At 44.1% G+C, this 22407-nt stretch overlaps 1 protein-coding gene across 1 annotated transcript in view; it reads right to left on the reverse strand.

Moving 5' to 3' along the window:
* Positions 1-2165: 2165 nt before the first annotated feature.
* kdm7aa (lysine (K)-specific demethylase 7Aa) overlaps positions 2166-22407 on the reverse strand; it is a 28923-nt gene continuing 8681 nt past the window's right edge. The window contains exons 3-18 of the mRNA XM_080421719.1: positions 21915-22032; positions 21415-21575; positions 16133-16274; positions 13608-13794; positions 12990-13152; positions 9509-9596; positions 8906-9012; positions 8238-8329; positions 7928-8014; positions 6104-6346; positions 5613-5737; positions 4781-4941; positions 4381-4478; positions 3967-4166; positions 3304-3701; positions 2166-3156 (exon numbers count right to left, since the gene is read on the reverse strand). Coding sequence (XP_080277845.1) covers positions 3068-3156; positions 3304-3701; positions 3967-4166; positions 4381-4478; positions 4781-4941; positions 5613-5737; positions 6104-6346; positions 7928-8014; positions 8238-8329; positions 8906-9012; positions 9509-9596; positions 12990-13152; positions 13608-13794; positions 16133-16274; positions 21415-21575; positions 21915-22032 — 2459 coding nt within the window. The 3' untranslated portion in view covers positions 2166-3067. The remainder of the gene's footprint in view (positions 3157-3303; positions 3702-3966; positions 4167-4380; positions 4479-4780; positions 4942-5612; positions 5738-6103; positions 6347-7927; positions 8015-8237; positions 8330-8905; positions 9013-9508; positions 9597-12989; positions 13153-13607; positions 13795-16132; positions 16275-21414; positions 21576-21914; positions 22033-22407) is intronic.

Here is a 22407-nt window from a genome sequence, read left to right on the forward strand (position 1 = left end):
TCATACATTTTATTTACAGGCATTTTTTTTAAATGCAGAAACAATATGCAATGCATTAAGTAACAGTGTCACAGTTAGCCAGTGTTTGTATACTTAAAATCATAGCCTTCTAAATCTGAAAACAAACCATTCCAAGAATCAGCACACAACACAAATGCCAAAAGATCTGCATATAAAAACAGGGACCAGATCCTGTACAATGAACACTACAACGTAAACCCTGCCTGCAGGCTAGCTCCTGTGTTTAATGACTGGACATGCAAAGAGTTGGAAGGTATAAGTGTAGTGTAAAGTCAAGGAGGAAATCAGTCTGGCAAATACTCATTTTATATGCTGTGAAGGGTACATAATACTAATAGTGAGTTCTTTGTGTCAGGATTATGTGAAATACCTCATTAGGAATATAAGCAATGGATCACTCATGTGCACCACATGACAACCTGAGCAAAGCTTTAGAAGTCTGACGTTAAAGCTACTTGGCAACAGTGAGCTTAGGTGTCGCTCACTTGGGTGCAATGTCTTGTTGACTTGCCTAAAGGAGGGTGTCACAGACTAACAGCTGACTTTGAAGTGTGTTATTCTGTGTGTGGGGTAGGGATATGCCAAATTGTGTAAACAGTGAAAATACAAATCGATAGGGTAACAACTTGGTAATTACAGCTTGTCCTACGGACTTGGATCAGCTTGAAGACCACAATTACTAAAATAACTTCTTGACTGATTGGAAAAGAAAAGAGCTATTAAGCAACTGTAAATGTGATATGAATGTAAGTTGGAAGAACATGCTGCCTATGTCCATGATGTGGCTGGTGGTTAATCAAAGGTCATGTCCATGGCATCATTCCCTGAGTGAAGAACTGCACATCCCAAGCTACACACACACACATATCTCACCACATCATTGGAATCATTAAAAAAATACTCAATCATCCGACTGAAATGCCTCAATTTACATTTCCCCCCCCCCTCAGATTACGACAACTACTTTGGATAGACCACAGTGGCTCAAAGCACCTTTTGCTTCTTTTTTTTTTAATGGAAAAAGTGGCACTAGCTGAAAGAGCTCAGGCGTAGATATGCAAGTTGACATTTCTCTGAATTAAAAAATTCACAACCAAACCTATTCTCTGTCAGCAAATAGCCCCAAACCTCTGGCTACCAAGAGAGGAAACCCAGAAAAGAGGAGAGTAGAATCTACTCGACTATGGGTGGGGGAGTAAAGAGTCGTGACAGAACAGAAGGTGAGGAAAATATTTGTAGGCAAATTGCTACAGGATAGATCATGATCACATGATATCTAAAACATATCCACATTTACATTAAGTATGAGAATAGAGATTAAAAACAACAAAAACAAGCCCCTATGAAGGAAAATACCCAGAATAGCTGAGTTCTAGGGTCAAAATATAATAAAATCATTATCTCTTTCAATTAATAAATACATCATTCAGAATAAAAAACATTCAGGAAAAAAACATCACAAGATAAAATAAGAAATAAATTAAGCAGGATATGAGTCGTTCCTCAACATTTAGACCATATGTAGGACTAATTTTCCTATTCTAAACATTTTACTGAGAGGCAGCACTTTCAGTGTTGGATTCCCTTTAGCCAGAGAGACCCCTCTCTGATATTATATACTGCCATTTAACATGTCAATGTGTAAATGTTTTGAAGGTAAATTCTTTTTATGAAGTCGACTGAACAAATGCATAATACTTTGAATTGTAAATAATATCTTAATACAATTCTCCAGTGATCCAAACATATACGAATGGATAGCGCCCCTTCAACCCCCCAAAAAAAGCAGTTGAAACGTTTTTATTCTCTAGTTGATTCACTCAGTAGGATTAACACTATGGACAACAGACACATTTTCTATATTTTTGGCCTGTAATAGATTTGTTTACATTGGTATGGTTTGTAAACACTGGAGTAAAACAGACCTATACTTTAATTTATTATGGCGTAGTAAAGTTCCAAATAGCATACTTTCCATCGATAAATGAAACTCTAGGAATGTTGGATGATACTATACCCCTAATTTATATGTTCAAAACAACACGGATTGGGGCTTTTAACTGATAAAAAAAACTATTAAGGGAAAAAAGCACCAAAGTGCTGCCTCCCGCTCTTTCTTCTCAAAGTCATTATTGCTGGTGTGATTGAGATAAACAAGGGGGAGGCGAGAGAGGACTGGGTAGGGTGGGTGGGGTATGAGTGGTGAACATACAAACAGTAAGCACCATTATGAAATCTCAGTTCATCTCCACTTCCTTAGCACCTTGCAAGTCTTTTTTTTTCTTCCCCCTCCAAGGGCCCGAGGAGGACCCTGCTAGAGAGAAACAGACACCAGCCAAAAAAGAGCCAGTTGTTTCATTGACAGTGTCTCAACCTATTGGAAGCCTACCTCGTTTGACTTGCTGATCCAGCATATTCGGTTTGCCACAGACAGTCATGGAGGGAGGAGTTGGTTGGGAAGAAAAAAGCTTTAAATGAGTCGAGAAAACGGATGCGGTTTTTCGGCATCAAAAAGCGGTAGGTCGTCTTTTGCGGTTTTGCCAGTGAAGCAAGCGAGCAATGTTACCACCTCGCACCTCCTGCTACATTTCCTTAACCCGTTAGAATGCCCAGCATTGTGTAAGCCTAATTCATGCTTTGTCACATGGTGTAGCACGTTGAAAGCAAACATGTTGCGTTTATCACTTTAAAATAAGTTAATTTTGACACGTGACACTGTCGTACAACAAAGCATTGATTAAGCTTTACTCTGCATTTCCCTGCCACAGAATTATTTCTAACATGCTCATCTGTTGTTTCATCGAGTTCCCTTTTTAAGTTTAATTTCTTTATTTTTTAGTGTGCTTGTAGTGAAGCCGTGCACTTTGCTTAACGTGAATCCAATACCCTGTCTCCACAGTGAGTCTTTTCTTTCTGTGTGGCCCGACTTTGTCATTTAGGGTCATCACCAGGCAGTATTCTACAGCACAAAAAGTGTCTAGAAACAATTGTACAGACGTTTATCCATATTCTTGATCCCTACATCCGCCTGTTATCTTCTTGAGTGCTACACAAAGACCCGATTGTGTCTGTTGAGTTTTAGGATCTTCCCCAGTCTCTGCTTTGCTGTGGCCATCCCTTTTTTGGGCCGCTTGCCTGAAACAAACAAAAAAACAGAAGCCTGCATATCAATGGCTGCGACATCAACAGGTTACTGCTAAGGAGACTAGAAAGACCCCATAGAATAAAAAGAAACTGAGCAAACATTTGATTGATGCAACAAGAAAATGTGGGTCTCCAAACCTTTTGTGGCCTGATTGCTGATAGGAGGGGGGTTGGGGGAATGCCTCTTGGAGGGGTGCAGTGGAGGAGATATCGATGGGTCACAGTACTGGTAATCTGTCTCTGGGCTGGCATTGTGGCATTGGCTCAGAGGGCTGGGGGCCCCGAGGCAGAGTCCCTGATTGTCCCAGGCCTCACTGCTGCTGTTTCCTTGGCTGTCCATGGGGCTCTTGTCCCCCTGGAGCCGTCGTGGGTGTGGCGCCTGCTGCCTCTCCTCCGACGGCAAGCGTTGGCCAGGGCTGGACCACCAGGGCTCCTGGGAGGTGGTGCCCTCTTCTGGCTTGGAGGGGCACAGCAGGCCGGCCATAGACAGCATCCCCTGAATGGCCTCTTCTGTGGTGGGTGAGGTAGGACGTTCTCTGCAGAGAAGCACAGAGGGGAACATGCTCACTTCCTGCTGTGCAATTGCCCCAACAGCATTGCAATTTCTGTACTTCGTACATTTAAAAAAAAAAGCTATGAGTGAAGCTTCAATTGTAATTCAATAACAATTGGATCAGTATTAGGAAGTTGCTGGAACGAGAGGCTACAATTGACAATTATTTTCCAGCTCTGAGATGAGTATGCTATCATGGTGCTAAAGGAAATGCCCACATACTGTATGATGTTATTCTGCATTTTTACCGTTTGAGTGGTTTGTGTTGGTGCCTGAGGTTCTGGCCAGACGGGTCCAGCTCTATGGTGTGGCCTGAGCCTCTGTTTTGGGACAAGGCCTGCTTTTCCTCCTCTTCCTGGGAGCTCCCCGAATCCTCCTCCGAAGAGGAAGTTGATGACGACGATGATGATGATGATGACGACGAAGACGATGACGACGATGCTTTCCGCTATGTTGGCAAAGGTTGAAAGGAGTAATGTGTCGGTAAAGAGTTGAAGATGGTGGAGCATGAGAGTGAAAAAGGGGAGAGGAGAGGGGTGATGATGATGATACAAAGATATTGGTGCAACTTCACAGGAGACAATACATCTGGGAAATATTATTTGTGATGCTGTTACAGAACAGTAGGTGATGTGTTCATCAGTGTTATAGTGGATGGTTACCTCTATGCGAGAATCACTGTCTGAAGACTCCACATCGGACACACTTGAGTGTCCCGAGACTTCTTCCCTGAGTTCAGTCTTCACTCTCTCCAGACCCCCTGAGGAAAGCAACAGGACACCATGAGCCACAGACTCTAAACATGATGCTGACTCGAACTCTGTTGAATGCATAATGGTTGTCTATTCTATGCCTGCATGTTGACCATTTTAGAACCATGCATTGTTGTGATGCCAATGGTCTTATTGGGGACGTCAACTTGATTTCTGTTGAAATTCAGACTACTTTGTCTATTGCAGATGAACAGCTGTAATAGAAAGTCTTTGAACGCCCTCATATATTTCTCAAATCATTTTCCAGAATACGGTGGTTTTCTGTGGTCATAGGTCAGTGTTGACTTACTGAGGTGTGTGGGCTTCTCTCCCGTGTCGTGCTGCTCCTGGCAGGGCTGTGACCCCTCCATCTTTATCTCTTCGCCACTCCTTGCTAGCCTATGACCTTCCGATGACCTTTCCCCCTCCGTCTTCACCGGACTAGTCCCCGTGCCAGGCTGCCTCACATCTCTGCAAACATACACACAGGTTATTAATATTAACCCATTAACTCATTCAGTGCACAGCTTATTTATGGAATTTTGGCTCTGAGTGCCACAGCCAAAATTCATTGTAAAAAAAAAAGTGCTTAGGAGCCGAGATACAGCCTTTTTCAGTAAGAAGTTAAACAAAGAGTGAATGGAGCAGCAAATCTTCATATCTTGGGTTCTGAACATGTTTAAAAAAAAAAAAAAAAGTATGACGTCATGTGGCGCTCAGGGCGTCAGGTCATGTGGCACTGAATGAGTTAAGACCTGAAGCCGATTCTACAAAATGTCTTCCAAATCCCAACAGTTTTCTGAAAAAAAAGTATGTTTCTATATCAGTGGTTCTCAAACTTTTTCATGTCGAGGACCCCCAAAATGATATGTATTTGGCCCACCGACCACCATCTCAAAATATTTTGTTCCAGGGACCCCCCAGATGCAAAGATTTGAGTTAAAAATGTTCGCTTTAAAATAATATATGTATTCAAAGATTTGCACACATTTTCACAATTTTTCAAAAATATAGCGCAAAGTGTAAAATAATGCTTTTTAGCTCAAATCAATAAATGACACAGATGCGTTCCAGGTCTTAATGGATTAAGTGTGTGTGTGTGTGTGTTCATATATAGTCACTGCAGAGACGGGCGCTCTCACCGGATGATTCTGCCGTTGACCAGCAGTAACCGCAGGTGATTGTCGTCTAGACTCTCCGCGGCAGCAGCAGACGCCGTGGACACCTTGTTGAGCTTCCCATGGACCTTGGCACAGAATGCTGGGTCCTGAGTGGTACAGCATAGGTTGTGAGTGTAACTTCTGCCTCCATAATTCGTTTGTGTTATTAGTACATTATTTGTACAATGTACAGTACTGTGTATTTTAACAGTTCCTATCAGTGTGATCTTATCCTGCTGTCAAAATCATTGTGAGATGATCTGTTACAGCAGTGCTTCCCAAACATTGGGTCAGGAACTATTTTTGGGTCAAACCCATTTTTATTGGTGGTGAGTAAATATACCAATTTGTCCTATATTTTAAAACAAAATGTATTATTTCAAAAGATTTTCACAAATTACATTTTTCCCCCCAGAAATATATATATATTTTTACATTATTATGCAAAACATTATAAGATAAAAAATGCTCACCTCATCCAGAGGCCCCACCTCCAGCCTCCTCAGCACCTCTCTGGTGTGCTGCTCCAATATGTCCAGGTTGGAGGGCACCTGTTGCTGCTCCCGGCTCAGCCGCCTGGCTGCTCTGCGTGCCCGTCGCGCCTGGCACTGCTTGTCCAGTGAGGAGCGCGTGGCCAGGCACCCCCCTGGCTCGGCCACGACACCAGCTACAATTCCCTGAGATTTCACTGGTTTGACACTGCTGCCCGACTCCTCCTGCAGATTAAACAGTCACAAACGATCACATCAGAGCAGTCGTAAATAGTCGTAACCACTTTCAAACTGGCATCCCTTTTCTGGTCGTTATAGAGGAAGATTTTCATTCTCAAAGAATTTCAACCTTTTCAAGTAGCAGGATCGCCTATTTTCACTATTAATCATACAACGTATATAGGGCAGGGGGTTCTCAAACATGTACCACGACCCCATTTTATGGGGGAAATTATTTGGTGACCCCACACTTTATTTATAGTGCAATTTCTAGTGTAAATAAAGAATATCTTTAAATAAAAGCGTACATTGTTGGCCTTGAATATGAATATTTATTGCAAAATGAAATCTTGCTGATTTGTAGGCCTATCTTATGGATAAATATCAATAAAAGCAACGGCAGTGTGTCGGTGTGTCTGTACACACATTTTGAAACCATGGCATATTAGCCAAAATCTATTGCCAGAACCATTAACATATAAATAAAATGCATTCACATGCGCTTCTCTTTAATTTGTTGTTTTGTGTGTTTTTTGCAGTTTTATCTACAGTCTTCTGTCCTGGCAAAGCTTTTGGTTTTCTCTGAAAGAAATCTAGCAGTTTGGCTTGTAATGCACTGATGATTGGAGGCTGCCCAATAGTCCGACGTCTCAAAAGTCCGACCAATGTTAGATTAGTGTGAGGTTACGTTCATCTTTGTGGCCTGTCCATATGCAAGGTATTTAGGATCATAACCCCATTTTATTTTATTTTTGTTGCCAATGCAAGACCCCGCCATCACCTTCCCTGCAACCCCACTTGGGGTCATGACACAAAGTTTGAGAACGACTGCTCTTGTTCTACACAGTCTTAGAAAATATATAGAAATTTCTAAATATTCAATATTTAAAAATGTAAACAATTGTGAAAGTAATTTGCTATTATAGACCGTTTGTATTTATGCATGGACACTAGAGGGGGACAAATTATTCCTCAGCTCAAGACAAGTCCCAAATAATCGCTCTGGTCTGAATGAATGGAACAACCTTCCTGCCTGCGTCACTTCTTTTCCGGGCAAACAATCTCCGACCTGCCGTGGTGAATTTATCACGGAGGTCTCTTCCCCAGGGGTGATTTTGGTTAGTAAAAACGCTTGTGAGACGCTTGAGACGCTTATCACCGCGGCTCAGTGACGTCATATTGTAGTTTTCCAACCACCGCGGTGAGAGGGCGATCACCTTAAAGCAAGTATGTGTCCACTTTTAGGTGATCGCCTAACATTTACTACCAACACTGCCCACCACCCACCTGCCAAATGTTATCTAGAGAGGATATGGCGGGAATTTGATCTACGTAAAAATACGATCATTTCTATGCACATAATAGTGAATGAGACCCACAGTCTTTATTGTTTTCTACTGTACAACTGAAATCCCACTTTACAACTGAAATCTCCCATTATAGGTTTATTAAAAGGCCCAATCATCTTGCAGCTAGTCACATTCAAATATGTAAAAACCAGTGCCATTTCACACGCTTAAGAACCCAATACTCGTCGAGTTTGGAGTCGACTCTACCGCCTGCATTCAGGTGTATTCTCAATCTTACCTCCAGGTAGCGTATTTCCTTGGTCAGCTCTTTAATGAGATGGTTGGGCCTGATATGATCTGGTACCTCGCTGGTGGGTTCAGCACCCTGGACACAGAGCAGAGAGCAAGAGACCACAGTCAGACAAGACACCGAGTGGAAGAAAGACAACTCTTGTTGTCAGTAGGTGGCCCACATCCAGAGTATACGGGCCAAACAGTCATGACCCGCCCCCACAGGACTAGATATTCATCAGAGGCTATTCAAGGGGACCCGATAGTCATGTGAAGGTATGTAGAGGTGAACTGGACACTAGTGTTGACCCCCTCACCTCTCTTTTCAGCCAGGTCTTCAGTGCACTGATTATAGCCTTGACTCCCTCCACCAGGTAGTCAGGGGGTTGACAGTTGTCCTCTCGTAGCTCTGAGAGAGAGAGAGAGCAAAGAATGAGAAGACTGCTTAATACAAAAAAAATAAAAAGATCAAGTCTGAGAGAAGGTGGCCCGGACGGCTGGCGTAGCGGTTCGGGCAACTAGGCTGCCGATGCAGCCTGACAGCGCGTCTTGGGTTCAAATCCCGATCCTGACAACCTTTTCTGCATGTCACTCTCCCCATTTCCTGTCAGACTACTGTATACCATCTAATAAAGGCAGAAAAAGCCCCAAGAAAAAGGAAAAAAAAAGTCTGAGAGAAGGTGAATCACTGGCTATTGACCATGTTTACCTGGTAGCCATTTTGTTCTCGTCACACTCAGGGGTGTAAATATGCGAATATGGTCAATGCCCGAACACTCATTGCCAACTACACAGTAAAATCCAGGTACTTTTGGTTACATTTGTACATTCTCAGTTACAAATGGACAAATTAACCTTGAGGATTGTACTGTGTAAATATGTTTATTCCAAATGCATAACATTTAGCCATTAGTAAGAATGCTGTGTGTGACATTTCCAGAATAGCCACTGCCTACATCGCTGCCTGCCCACCACATTGACTCACCTTTTAGGGTCTCCAGGAGGTTCTTGGCCACATACCAACAGATGGCTTCAAAGTACGGGAACTTGAAGAGGTCTGGGGTTTTCAGACGACGCTCCATTTCATAACACCTGGGAAAAGAAACATAAATGGTGGGTTACAAAACGGTTCAGTAATGAAAAATAAAGAGGGGGCATGGCTTGTAATCTAGATTATTCAGTTAAATCAACGTTTGTGATACAAATGTGAATAATCTAGCTATGATCATTTAAACACTTAAACCCTTGATCTATGAGCTCACAATGCATCAAAGTGACGCATTGTAAGCTTGTTGATATGTAGAGCCATTTTTAAAATGTTCGCCTATAATGACATGCCCCAAATAGGGACGCCACGTTGATGCCAAGTTTGTGAAGTATAGTACATTTTTAATGTCAACCGAACTTTGCAGAATTTGAAGCTGTCCTGTACTTCATCTGAACACCTAATGTAATCCTGGATTTGTATTTGTTCCGTGGCTGGATTATTTGTCTGTGGCCAAGCTATTGTAATGGAATGTACACCTTCCATGTGTATTGTCTGTAACGTATCACAGTCATGGAGTATTCATTTTCTGTGAGGCCATACCTGAGCTGCATGCCAATATTGAGGTTGTGGAGGAAGTTTCCTCCAAACGCCATGCAATCCTGAGAGGTGAGAACGGCATGGATCCATCCTGCAGGGGGCACCACATAACACAAGTCAAGCAGCTGAACTGACTTTTTACTCAATGTGTTTGTGTGTGAGACAGACACACACAGATATTTACTGCTGAGCTAGCTCACACACCGTAAAATCCTCTTAATTTAACTAAGATTTATAAATTGAACCAAATGGAACCTTTCGGAATTCGGGTTCTTTTGGATCCACTCTTTTTTCTTCTTATTTTTTTATCCCGCGATTTTTGTAACCCATTTTTTTCACCCGGTGCCAATTTCCTAAGTGATCCTGGGCACTACACCAGCCCTACACCAGTATTACACCTGTCACCCCACAGTAGGGAGGCCAGGGCCGAGCTCATGCTTCCTTCAGGCATGAGAGCCAACTGACCTTCTTGTCACCTGACAGGGGGGAGTTTCCCTGGTTGGACGTAGCGCGTGGAAGGAACACGTTATTCCAACCAGTTCCCTTCCCCTCCATCAGGCGCCCCGGCTGTCATGGGGGAGGCGGTATAGTGACCAGGATTACTACATGTTTTTGTGAGGGTATTAACTACCCTAGGAGACACGGGGAGAACATGCAAACTCCACACAGAGTAGGCCCTTTCGCCAACCCCACCTAGGGTATGGGCGCTGATGACGCGGAGGAGAAGACACGCCCCCAGTGCCCACAGCGTCCCCGGCGGGAATCGAACCCAGGACCTTCTAGCTGTGAGGCGACAGCGCTACCGACTGCGCCACCGTGCCCCTTTTTGGATCCACTCTTAAACTCAGTTAAAGTAAGACCAAGAATTTTACTACGCATAGTCCTGAATATGCACACAGTCACACACCCCAGACGTGCACGCACAGACAACACACACACACACACACACACCTCAACACCTTCCTACAATCAAGTCAAGCTGAGAGAAGACTGCTACAGTCTAACTTAAGAGCCTGTACAAAAGGATCAGAGTACCTCACATCTATCCCCATCTTATGTCACATTTCACCTTATTTGAACCAGTCATGTGACCTCCCTATGACGTGGCTTGTGGAATGTAAATGACAGCGCAATCGTGAAGCAGAGCGAGTTCGAAATAATTGAGAAACAGAGCAAGGAAGCACATAGTTGATATGAGCGAAGTAAATAGTTCAGACAAGTAAAACCGTTAAGTACAATCTCCTCTACAGAGTAGACTAGTTTTACAATGCATGCCCCTTGTGCAGATATAAACACTACACTGTGCCAGATGTGGGAGAAACCAGGACCTGTGTGGGTTGATAGAGAGAGCATGACGATGCTGACAACGTCATGGGTGCAGTGGTTGACGGACCTGCTGTGCTCTCTGACCTCTCTTTAATCCTGCCCCACCACACGCTCTCCACACTGAGAGCCTCTCTTTGACAACCAAGCTCCAAGTCTCTGGACAAAGCCCAGCTGGAGGTCTGATTGAGGACACCCAAACCTGACAACCTGAACTGGCCTTCGTCTGTCTGGGAGCTCAGTGGAATTCTGTGTGCTTGATAATTCCGCTGGGAAAGTGATTGATGTATGGACCCCCCCCCACAATGACTTCACACGTCGGCTATAGTCTAACCCATCGCTTCACTGATTCCTCCTATAAAACTGACATGAACATTTAATAATATTCAGTAGAGATATAATAACGTCGTAGGTTAAATGTAAGAGAAAATAAACAAATCTTTTTCTTTACATATTTTATGTTTGGGTATATCCGTTTGTCAGACACTGTGATTGCAAACACACCACTTCTCTAAAGTACCTAATCATGTCCCTGCATGGAATGCGAGACCAAGCTGGCATCACATGCAGAGGCAGCAGGTCTGGCAAACACTGAAGCCATAAGCTCTAACATTTCATCGTACAAATTAAGACCCCTCTCTTTCTCTGAAAACTTTCCATAGTAATTATAGCCATTTAGCACTGTTGTGTTTAACGTGTTGCTTGGCAAGAAATTACACTCTATGCATTTTCCCTTGGCAATGAGAGAGGTCCTCCAAGAAGCCTGCAGTTTTCCTGGCAGGAACCATGGGAAGCTTAATTTTATTTGTACGCCTTCCCCCGTGTTTGTATTTGTGAGTGTGTGTATATGCGTTGTGCATGGGGTTCAGTCTTGAAAAGGACACACTGGCCTCGAGACAGTACACATCAGCTGAGCTGCTTCAATACAGTCAGCCTGGCCTCAACTGTGATGATATAATGTTGGTGGTGACACATAGGTCTGTGAGAGTATAATTCAATGTGCTTGGGAACCATAGAGTGGGCAATCATCCAGGACTGTGAGAAAGCCGTGGTGGAGTTCCTTTAGGGACCAGGGCTATAAACGGTAACAGCGTCACAGCCTCAAAACAGGCACAAATGCAAACAAAATAGGGATGTTAAAAACAGATTGTGGTTAACTTTAACTGGTTTACTGGTTAGCTGACATTTGGTAAATAAACGGCTATTGTTGAACAATTTATTTTATTAATGGTGTAGCTTAAGGCTTAAATACAGTTGACCCACATCCCCAACCCAATATGTACACAGGACCGCAATGGAAACAAGCCCTTAGGGCTTTTTGCATTATCCTTTTAACACCATTGTATAATCGTACTACTGTACTATTTGCAAACTGTTAATAAAGTATTCAATCAATCAATCAAACAAGCAGGCTGTGACATGGCCACTATTCAGCTCTTTGACAACGTTTTCAACAGTGTGCCTAACTGGTAGACTTTGTGTCATCAACACCACAGATTAAGCTGCCAGACTTGATCAATGAAATGGCACAACATTTTCTGTTGCAAAAGCAACATGATTGACTGCAGACAACGTTTCTTTCAGATAAGTGACATCTGTTTATAGTCCTGGTCAATTCAAGAGGTGACTGTCGGCCCGGGCGGCTGGCGTAGCCGTCTGGGCACCTAGGCTGGTAATCCAGCCTGACAGCGTGTCTCGGGTTCGAGTACCGATCCCGACGACCTTTGTTGCATGTAATAATAACAGGGGCGGCAGTGGCTTAGGAGGTAGAGTGGCTTCCGGGCTCCCCCAGAGTTAGTGTCGAAGTGTCCTTGAGCAAGACACTGAACCCCTAATTGCTCCCGATGAGCAGGTTGGTGCCTTGCATGGTTTCCTCCCCCATCGGTGTGTGAATGGGTGAATGTAATGCACAATCATTGTAAAGCGCCGGCCTTGGATAAAGGCGCTATATAAATGCACCATTTACCATTTACTCTATTGTCCCACCCTGAGCAAGCAACTTTTGCTAAAGTGGCAACCATCTCTTCAGGCAACCATTTCCCACCAAGTTTCATGAAAATCTAGCCAAAATTTGTTTTGTTCAGACAGACACATACTTACACACAGAATACAATACCCTGCCATGCACTGCTGCAGGCAGGGTAAAAAGACTCACTCATACCTGTGGGGATGAGCAGGGTAGTTCCTTGGGGTACAACGCACTTGTAACACTTGTCCACTTTGTCCCCGAAGAACACCTCGCTCTGATTGGGCGAGGAGCTCCATGCCTCATATAGTGCAAGGTTTTCCGGAGTGGGCTTGATCAAATAGAATACCTTTTCACCCTGCATGGTCAAGCAGAAAGAGGAGGGTAGAGAGTTGGGAGGGGGTTCATGTTTATTTCATATAAACATCCACAACCAGATGGCAGGTTGGGATTATTAGTGCTATTTTCTGAGACAGCTGCAGGCCGAAAAATTATTATGGGTTAGTGCGGCAACAAGTAGTCACCTCAGAGCTCTCTTAATGTCAGTGAGCTTGGTAAATGGTGTTTCGGGTTATGTGCGTGTGAGGCTTAGAACAACACAGCAGTATGGATGGGATTAAATGTTGTGTTTTATTGATGCAAATCAAGATTGGGAGCTAAATATGTTCAAACACTCTGATTTGCATGTTCTCTGTGCCATTTTGATTGCATAGCTTCAGCGTACGTATTAGTCTCGTCCATTGTGTACACAGAGATTTACAAGTGCCCAAACACAGTGAGGTTTTTCACAATATACATCAACACACAGCTTACCCAGAGAACGTGGTACCAGACGGAGGTGCCTCCAAAGTCTATGTGAAAGTCTGTGTAGCAGTCCTTCACTCCCATCAGACAATACTTCTGGACAAAGGGTTTGGGGAAAAAGGAGTCATCTGGCCAGTAGTTCTCCACCCAGGACATGTTCTGGGCCACATCAGGAACAACAACCAACTCTGACATTCTGCACGGAAGGGGGAGAAGAAAAAGATCATGTCTTCGGTCTATAAAATATACTAATCAGATGAAGATCATTATAAATATTAACGAAATAAAACAGTGTTCTAATAGATATACATGGTGGTGTGTGATTGTGAGTGTAATTCAACCAACTTGTGGTTTTGGAAACATTAACAAGGGCAACTCTTGGCATTTTGTAGAGAATTTGTAGCATGTACATTTCATGTTTTCAAAAGGTTTGGGAAGGCCAATAAAAGCCTTTCAATGGGTACTCATAATTAGTAGCTTGTGCCATAGTTAGGAGTACTATAGAATGCATACAATTAATTCAGAGACCACAAAGGCCACACTGACTCATATGAAAATTCAGTTGCCAAGTATGATTGTGATTGAGTGACTGATGCCACCCAACTGCTCTGAGCTTTTGCACAGCAGACGTTTTGACGTGTCATAGATAAACGCATTTGGACCCAACATAACATTAATTGTGGGTCTGAACAATTGTCTCCGTCAGGCTGAAAGGCATGGCCGAGACTATGTTCTGCACCCTATCCGCCCGTCCGTCCGTGTGTGTCCATGTGTCCGTCTGTGAACAGCTAATCTCCGGTACCGTTGGCTTGGTCGCAGCGAAACTGTGCACACATCCCTGGATGCTAGAGCTGAAGCTCTACCCCAATTTTTCATATGGGCCTGTTATAGCGCCACTAGGAGGACAATTTCTGCAAAACCATTTTTTTTTTACAGTACTCCATATAGTCATTAAACAAAATGAATACGAAAGGTTTTTCATATTCTATCCTGATTGGCTAAGATTGGCTTCCAAAGTTTGCAGGAGTGGTCTGTTTTGAACAAAATGCCTCAAATCATGAACACAGCTTGCGATTAACTTTTGCATGCTCATTCCCACTAGGCCGAGGAAGAAATGCCACTTGACCTCATGGTGGCGCTATAACAGTCCAATTTGTGTTTTTACCTATAACTGCGCAGATCTGTGTAAAACTTTGTATGCGCACTCCCTAGAGGCCAAGGAAAAACCTTTCCCCTCATTTTTCACATCTGCCTTTTATAGCACCACCAGGAGGCCGACTTATATATAATTATTTTTCTAGTTTCTGTGTTCCAGCAGGGACAACTCCTGCACAGGTATATTCATGCTCTCACACAGAAACAACTAAATGAAACAGACCCCCAACTAAAGCCAATGGCTTTTAAGAAAAGATAACCTTTATTGATCCCGGGGTTAATTCATAAAATGAAAATGTGAAAAGGGTAAATTCCTTCTGTGGCTATGGGGCAATGTCCCACCAACTGTGGAAAGAGATTTTACTCCATTTTCGATCACAATATTCTAGCACAGTGTTACGCAAAAAGCTGTAACAGGCTGTTTTAGAGTGTTACACGCAAAGCTGTTATTATTTAAGACACACCACCGAATGCCCAATCAGTGTCAAGAGTACAGCCCCTTTGGGACGACTTCAGTCAGGTTGAAAATTGCCCCAAATCGCTCTCTTAAGACTTCCATGTTAAGAGCATTTTGAAAAAAAGAAATTCAGCCTCTTCAATGTGTTCCAGGAGGGCCTGTACTAATGTGATTTAATAATTTGTAACCTGGTTTAGGACCGGTGCCTCCCATCCCCACCTCAACATGGAATGCTAAAAGATATTACCCTAACTCAGATTGTGTCATTAGATAAATGACCAGGAGGGCCTAAAAAAAAAAAAAAAATCAACATCCTTTTTTTGTCTTCAGTTTTATGTATTTTTGTATGTTTTTGGCTTTTTCTGCCTTTATTGATAGTGTACAGAACATAGACAGGAAATGGGGAGAGAGAGACGGGGAGTGACACGCAGCAAAGGTCGTCCGGATGAGGACTCGAACCCGCGACACGCTGTCAGGCTTGTTTTTTTTTGTCTTACTGAGGTAACAAAGTTCTGGTGTATGGTGAAAAGGCATACTCAAACATGGAAATCAGCTGATTTCTCCATAGTTTGGTTTGTTGGTGTCTAGATGGTAAACTATTTTGTCAACTTGAGTGAGGATAGAAAGCGTCACTATGAGGTTTACCTCAACCAAACTCCTACCACTTCCGCTATATCTGTGCAGAAACGGTTTTGGCCATTCAAATTGGGAGACTTTATGAATCTCTCAATCCGGTAAATGCGTCTGATGTTGTTTTGCAGTGGAATCCCCCTTTAATTTATATAGCACTTTCCTCTAACAAACAAACAAACATCACAGTGCTTAACAGAAGGAATAAGTAACAACAGAATAAAGGAATAAACAAACAATAGTTCAAAAGAATGGTGGTCAAGTGTGTCAAGGTAAATCAAATTTCACTTACTTGGTGTCAGAGAACTCCAGGCTGATGAGGTTGAGGACTTTAGGCCGATGGGGCTTACAGTAATACTTGATAAATTCGCCGAGCTTCATTTTGCTGTCCGCCTGCCGTGCCACGTCTATGACATCGATGATTTTCTCACCACCTGTGAGGTACGAAAACGGGATAAGACAACCACCAGCACTCTAATGTTCACTCTGTGGATAATAACAACAACTAACACGTGTTTAATTGTACAATATAAATAAATAGGTAGTGGAGTGGGCGAGGGGATCACTGGGTCGTAAGCCTGCTGGCATTTCCATGTGCCTTAACAACAAGCCCTTGGGGGAAACTGGCATCTCCGTGGCAGTGTGTTTGGGGAGGTGGACTGGACATACGCGAGCTAGGCAATCTGTACAGAGACCACCAATCCCAGAGGAGGGGGAGTGGGTGGAGGTGAGAGGGTCAGCGCTTTAATGCCTGTGTGTGCTTCTGCCTGTGCGTGAGAGAGAAAGCAATGGATAGAGATATGATGCAAGAGTGGGGACATTTTTTTATGGATGTGGGATAAAGAAGCTGTGGGTGTTGCATTTATGTGAAGAGACGGAAACAAGAATGGGAATGAGTGCGAAAGAAGCAGTCAAAGAGATACTGTAACTCGACCAGCACACAGTTACAGCTACAAATCATACTCTGGCAGGACTGAACCAACAGCAAAGGACCGGATGCAGGGCTAGTGTGCAGTACGTGTGTGTAGCAAGACAGCTGGCTATCTTGCGTTTTCTCAGCCCCCTCCCACACACCTTTTTTTTTTACATCACCTCCCCTACACACAAACAGCTCTGAGGGCCCAGCTGGCCAGCATCTGATGACAGAGAACAGCTGGAGTAAAAGCAGGCAGTCACACAGAGACACAAAGCCTCCTGCAAACCACAAACTGACAAGCCAATGCAACCCGAGCAGAAGGCTTTTATATTGTCCTTACTTCACACTGTACTATCATAAAAATAAACCACTAAGCACTTTAATGTGCCAGGATCTTTAGTTTGGAAATACAAAAGTGTAACGCCCGGCATTTGAGCCCGGGTCTCCCACGTGGGACACTAAAGCCAAACATCTTAATCACAAGCCTAAAGGTGAATCCCCGTTGAGCAGACATATATTAGGCTTTTGGTCTTCAGGCAAAGGCTCTGTGCCACTCCACTACAAAAGCGCCACTGTTAACAGCTGCAGCCCAAGTACTGAGCCCGACAACCATAGATACAGACGGCGTCGCGTCATCAGCGTGTCTTAGCTGGGGGGTAAACCTGGGGAAAACACACAGATTTCCACCAGCTGGTAATACTGGCATAGCACGGTTTTCTAAATCAGATGCTCTAAAAGAACAGTAAATTCAAAAGTAGGTGCCATATCTTCACAGATTCCTTGTTGCCACTCGACAACGCTACATTTTCAAATTATAGTGTACTAGAGGTCCGGCCGCCCTATGGGCGGCCGGCCCGCTAGCCGCGCACGGGGCTCTAGTGAGGGCGCGCTTATTTTGGGGTACCAAAATGGCGGGATTACATTTTCCAAAAGAAAAGTAAAAAATAAAAATAAAAATAAATATTTTAATTTTTATGAGGGACCCCCTGGGGGTCCCCGGACCCCCTGGGAGTGTTGGGACCCCCGGCCCGCTAGCCACGCACGGGGCCGTAGTGAGGGCGTGCTTATTTTGGGGTACCAAAATCGTGGGATAAAAATTTCCAAAAGAGAAGTTTAAAAAAAAATAATGATTTAAAAAAAAAAAAAAAAGATGAGGGACCCCCTGGGGGTCCCCGGACCCCCTGGGAGCGTTGGGAGCCCCGCGGACCCCCGTGAAACATGGCGGACCCCTTCGGCTGTTATTTTTTTTTTCATGAAGGTGGTTGCTTGTTTCTGGCGCACATCTGGCAACACTGACCTCAGTGACCTGCTGCTGGTCTTTTGCCGACGTGGCAACCCAGATCGCGCGTCGTCTGTTTTTGTTGGGAGATGACAAAAGCAGCTGCATGGTGTTGGTTGTCTTTGGGATGTACATGGCACGTGAATGACGGACATATTAGCGTGAGTGTGGTGTGATAGAGACATGACTAAAGTGAAAGCAACGGCGTGGTTCAAACAAAAAGGTAAGCGAGCGAGGGAGGGAGGGAGGGAGGGGGGGGTGGTGAAGCGAAGGACGTGCTTCTGTTGTTGTTGTTGTGGCGATGCAGAGATGTAACCTGCGCTGCTTGGTTTTATGCTTTATCCAACATGACGCCATGTAAACAAACAACCAATGTCATTTACAACTAAACGTTGGTCTCAACAATGTTTTTGAAAACATTTGAAGTGAGAAATAGACGATGCAATAACCGAAAAGTGATTCTATTTGATCCACTACACTTCCTTGCTTATCGTGGCTCAACAACGGGGGAAATTACAAAACGCTCGCCCCAAAACACAGTCGCCCCGGGGCAAATCCGGCGGTATTACAGGCAAATCGGCAGTATATAGAATGGGGGGCGAGTGTGTTTTGGGGCGAGTGTTTTTTTATTTCGTCATTTGTTTTCCGAGGCAACAACGGGGGAAATAGCAAAACGCTCGCCCCAAAACACAGTCGCCCCGGGGCAAATCCGGCGGTATTACAGGCAAATCGGCAGTATATAGAATGGGGGGCGAGTGTGTTTTGGGGCGAGTGTTTTTTTATTGCGTCATTTGTTTTCCGAGGCAAACTTGTCCGCCCAGCCCAATACTTATGGAATAGTTTCATTGCCGTTAGCAAGGAAATACTTCGTTTTGTTGTTACTTTTGGGTAAATGTATTTATGTATTTATTAAGTAGCCGTGTAATAAGCGGGATAATGGTGGTTAATCGCCCTGAAGGGCTTTAAATGTGAATAATGAGTACCTCCGCATGCATTATCCCTTGCATAGTTTTGCGAGCGAACACCGCAGATTTCAATGGCCGCCGCTTCGTGTTGTTTCGGCTGTGGCCGTCGGCGTTCGGTTGTGCTGACGGTAAACGGTGCGAAAGTGTTTCCCCGTCCGGTGTGGTCGTAATGTGGTGAGTAGAATTAATTATGTTGCGAGGTGGAAAATGTGTAGTGAGCAATGAGAAGTACCCTACGCCACCCGTAAATTCAGCGTGCACGTTGTGGCTGGTGTTGTGGTGAGATGTCAGATGTAGTTGTTGTGTTTAGTCGAAATCAATGCTGTGGGTATGGCGTCAGCAGGCGAGAGGTCCAAATGAATGGAATTGCTGTGGGCGTCAGCGGTGGAAGTAGCAATTCGCCCTTTATATAATTAAGTAGATAGAGTCGGATTGGAATGTTGTCCTTATATCACGAGTCGGATTGGAATGTTGTCCTTATATCACGAAGGACTGAACGGATGATCCAACACAATGGCCACCATCGAATGGCCCGAGGTTATCTGGTTGAATCGCCTGGTAAGACACACTAGCCTTGCGTAGCCAGACTATATCACTGCGTGGATATGAGTCTGGTGCTTCTATGAGGACTTTCTTTTTTTCAAGGGGCGGGATCAAAACATTGTCTCTCGACGCAATTGGTTAGACCTACAACCAACTATCAATTATAGTCTCCCATATTTGAATACTGGGCCATGATTGGTCACCCCAGACTTCGGGAGCAGGAAATGGATTCACAACGGAGCGGTGCCAGACCCAAATCGCAGAGGGCAATTTTTTTTTTTGCACTGGCAGATTCGTCTGGTCCCAGGCTAAAGAGACACCATTCCATTTTCTATAGATATGATCAATTAAACTTACCATAAAAATAAAAACCAACTGCCACTAATAAATTAATGATGTTTATAGAGCACGGTTGAGGGAATTTCATTGAGACAGGAGCAGCAATAAAGTTTATCGACGCCATTACTGTTTTGACGATGTGCTATCATGCAGGGATTTACACGCCAAACCCTAACCCATCCTCCTGTTTCAAACCTACAGCAAGACAGTTTAAAACATGGTAATAAATATGTAGCTAAAGCAGTAATTATAACAGGAGACACAAATGGTCCATTTGGGTTACATTTGTAAACTATGGATTTTATAATGGAGGCTACCATTGTTATATTATCTGTTGTAAAACTGGGTTGTGAAGAAAGCAACTCAGTGTTACGGAGTGATTAATTCAACATTTATGGTAATCCCGAAACAATCTGTTTCGCATACGTAAACATGTGTTGTAGCCAGGTTCCACAGGCGACCAAAACTCATCCTGCCGGTGGATGGCTTACAGCCACTTTGTTCTTCTAAATCGGTTCTGTGTCTTTATTTGGCCAACAAAAAAATTGAAATCCAGATTTTTTAAAACATATTCGTTGTGCACTGCGACAGCGGAGCTAACAACACTGCAGAGCTCAAGACCCTGACGCTAGACAGGAGGGTGTGGAGGGCAGCGATTCAGAAGTCCTGAGTTGGTGTTGGCTAGACCGCACACTTGCATCGCATTGTTGTGCAGAACGTAACACAGAAGCTCTTCAGCATTGTTGGTCTTTGTTAGCAATGGAGGCACCGACGCAGATACAATATTTTCCCCAACCCTGTGGGCGTTCCTGTATATCGCTGTGTGTATCTATAGATTAAATGATGACATCGTCCAACTTCTGACATTGGCTAAGGAGGTCAGTGGGTCATGATCCAGGGTCAATTTAAGGCCACCGGGTGGCTTAAGGTGGGCTTGGCTTAGAAGCACCCAAGACCCAGGAGACAGCATCATCCGCCCCCGTTGTCCCATTGTCTTCCCACTGTACGAAGCGTAACCTTATACAGTCCCCGGTCAAAACACCTGCGCCTTGTCAAAGGAAAATGGCTTACTGCTCAATAGGGCATGGGAGAGGAAGACAGAGTGAGAGAGAGAGAATGAGTTGGTAATCTGAACTTAATGATAAAGAAAAAAATGCCAGAAGGGCATGGTAATGGACTTGTAACAGGAGCCTGGAAGCACCAGCGCCTTTCATTAAGGAAGCCTGGTGGTCACAGAGAGAGCAGTGAAAGCTTAGCCGTGTCTCCTTTAGAGCTCATTCAGCCGTCGTCTGATGCCTGATAAGTGGGTTAAAACCCCATGAACCTGGCAACCTGTTCATATTGACCCACAGATGGCGCCTGCTCAGCGATGGACACTCGCTGGGTGGTGGTGGGTGGTTTCATTAGCTGCTGATCGGTCAGTTTTTCGGGGGCAGAATCATGCATCCACCATATGATTCCAGACAGAAGATGAGTTGGCCAACCTTCAATTTCCGGCCACTTTGTTCTTACTTATAGCCTTTTGTCCTTACCCACATACTGTTCTACATCCTTGACCGAGAATGTAGGGGGTGGTAGTTTGAGTCCCAGGCCTTCCCTCTGGGTGACAGCTATGGGGTAATTGAAGCCATGTCTCTCCAGGTACCTGGGGGTCACCAGCTCTCCTTGCATCCGCACCAGGATCTCCTCCGCACTGAAATCAAAACACACAGCACAGCGACAGGTCATATAAAGGCCTATTGCTTTTGCTTAGTCATAAATGTAGTGAATTAGATTAACCACAGTGGCATGAATGTGTTCGGATGTTTCAGAAAGATAGATGTTTTTAAACATGGATGCGTTTTCATGTTTGCTGATCAGATTGAATAAGAAGAATCGTTTGTGACTTAGGACGAAATCTCCACCTGGGCATACCTGGAATGTCCTCAAACAGGCAACAAACGGCCTTCGGGTTGGGTTAGTTGGCAGGTGTGCATGTGAGTGTGTGTGTGTGTGTGTGTGTGTGAGAGCATGTGGCACACTTGACACGCACCTGGCAAATGTCCTGTTCTGAAGCTGCTTGATGAATACTTGAGTGCCAGCCTGCACTGGCTTGGTTCCATCGTCCGGCTCCGTGTAGTCGTGTCTGTGCCAGTTGTTGCGCTTTTTCACTGTAACAGATATGATTTATTAGCGTTCAGCCACTGATATTAAAGTTTCATGGTGTGTCCATTCCTTCCTAAAATCTAATTTCATGTCGTCAACATTGACGTTTCCCCCACAGAAATGAGTAAATTATGCATATCCCCACCAGTCTTCATAATTATATTAATTCAGCACTCAACGATTGCGCTTAAGGGCTGGAGTGCACTGTAAAATCCTTAGTGTTAATTTAACGCAGAAGAGTGTACAAATGGAGCCAAAATGGACCCACAAGAGTTAAAATAAAACTAAGGATTTTACTGGGGCGCATGTCCAATGGAACTGGAAAGCTTACAGCACCATTCAATTAGCCTGTTAATGTCTGCCCTCTGGGCTCCCAGGGG

Source organism: Gymnoscopelus braueri (assembly GCF_963280865.1).
Source record: "Gymnoscopelus braueri genome assembly, chromosome: 23".
NCBI classification, from domain to species: Eukaryota; Metazoa; Chordata; class Actinopteri; order Myctophiformes; family Myctophidae; genus Gymnoscopelus; species Gymnoscopelus braueri.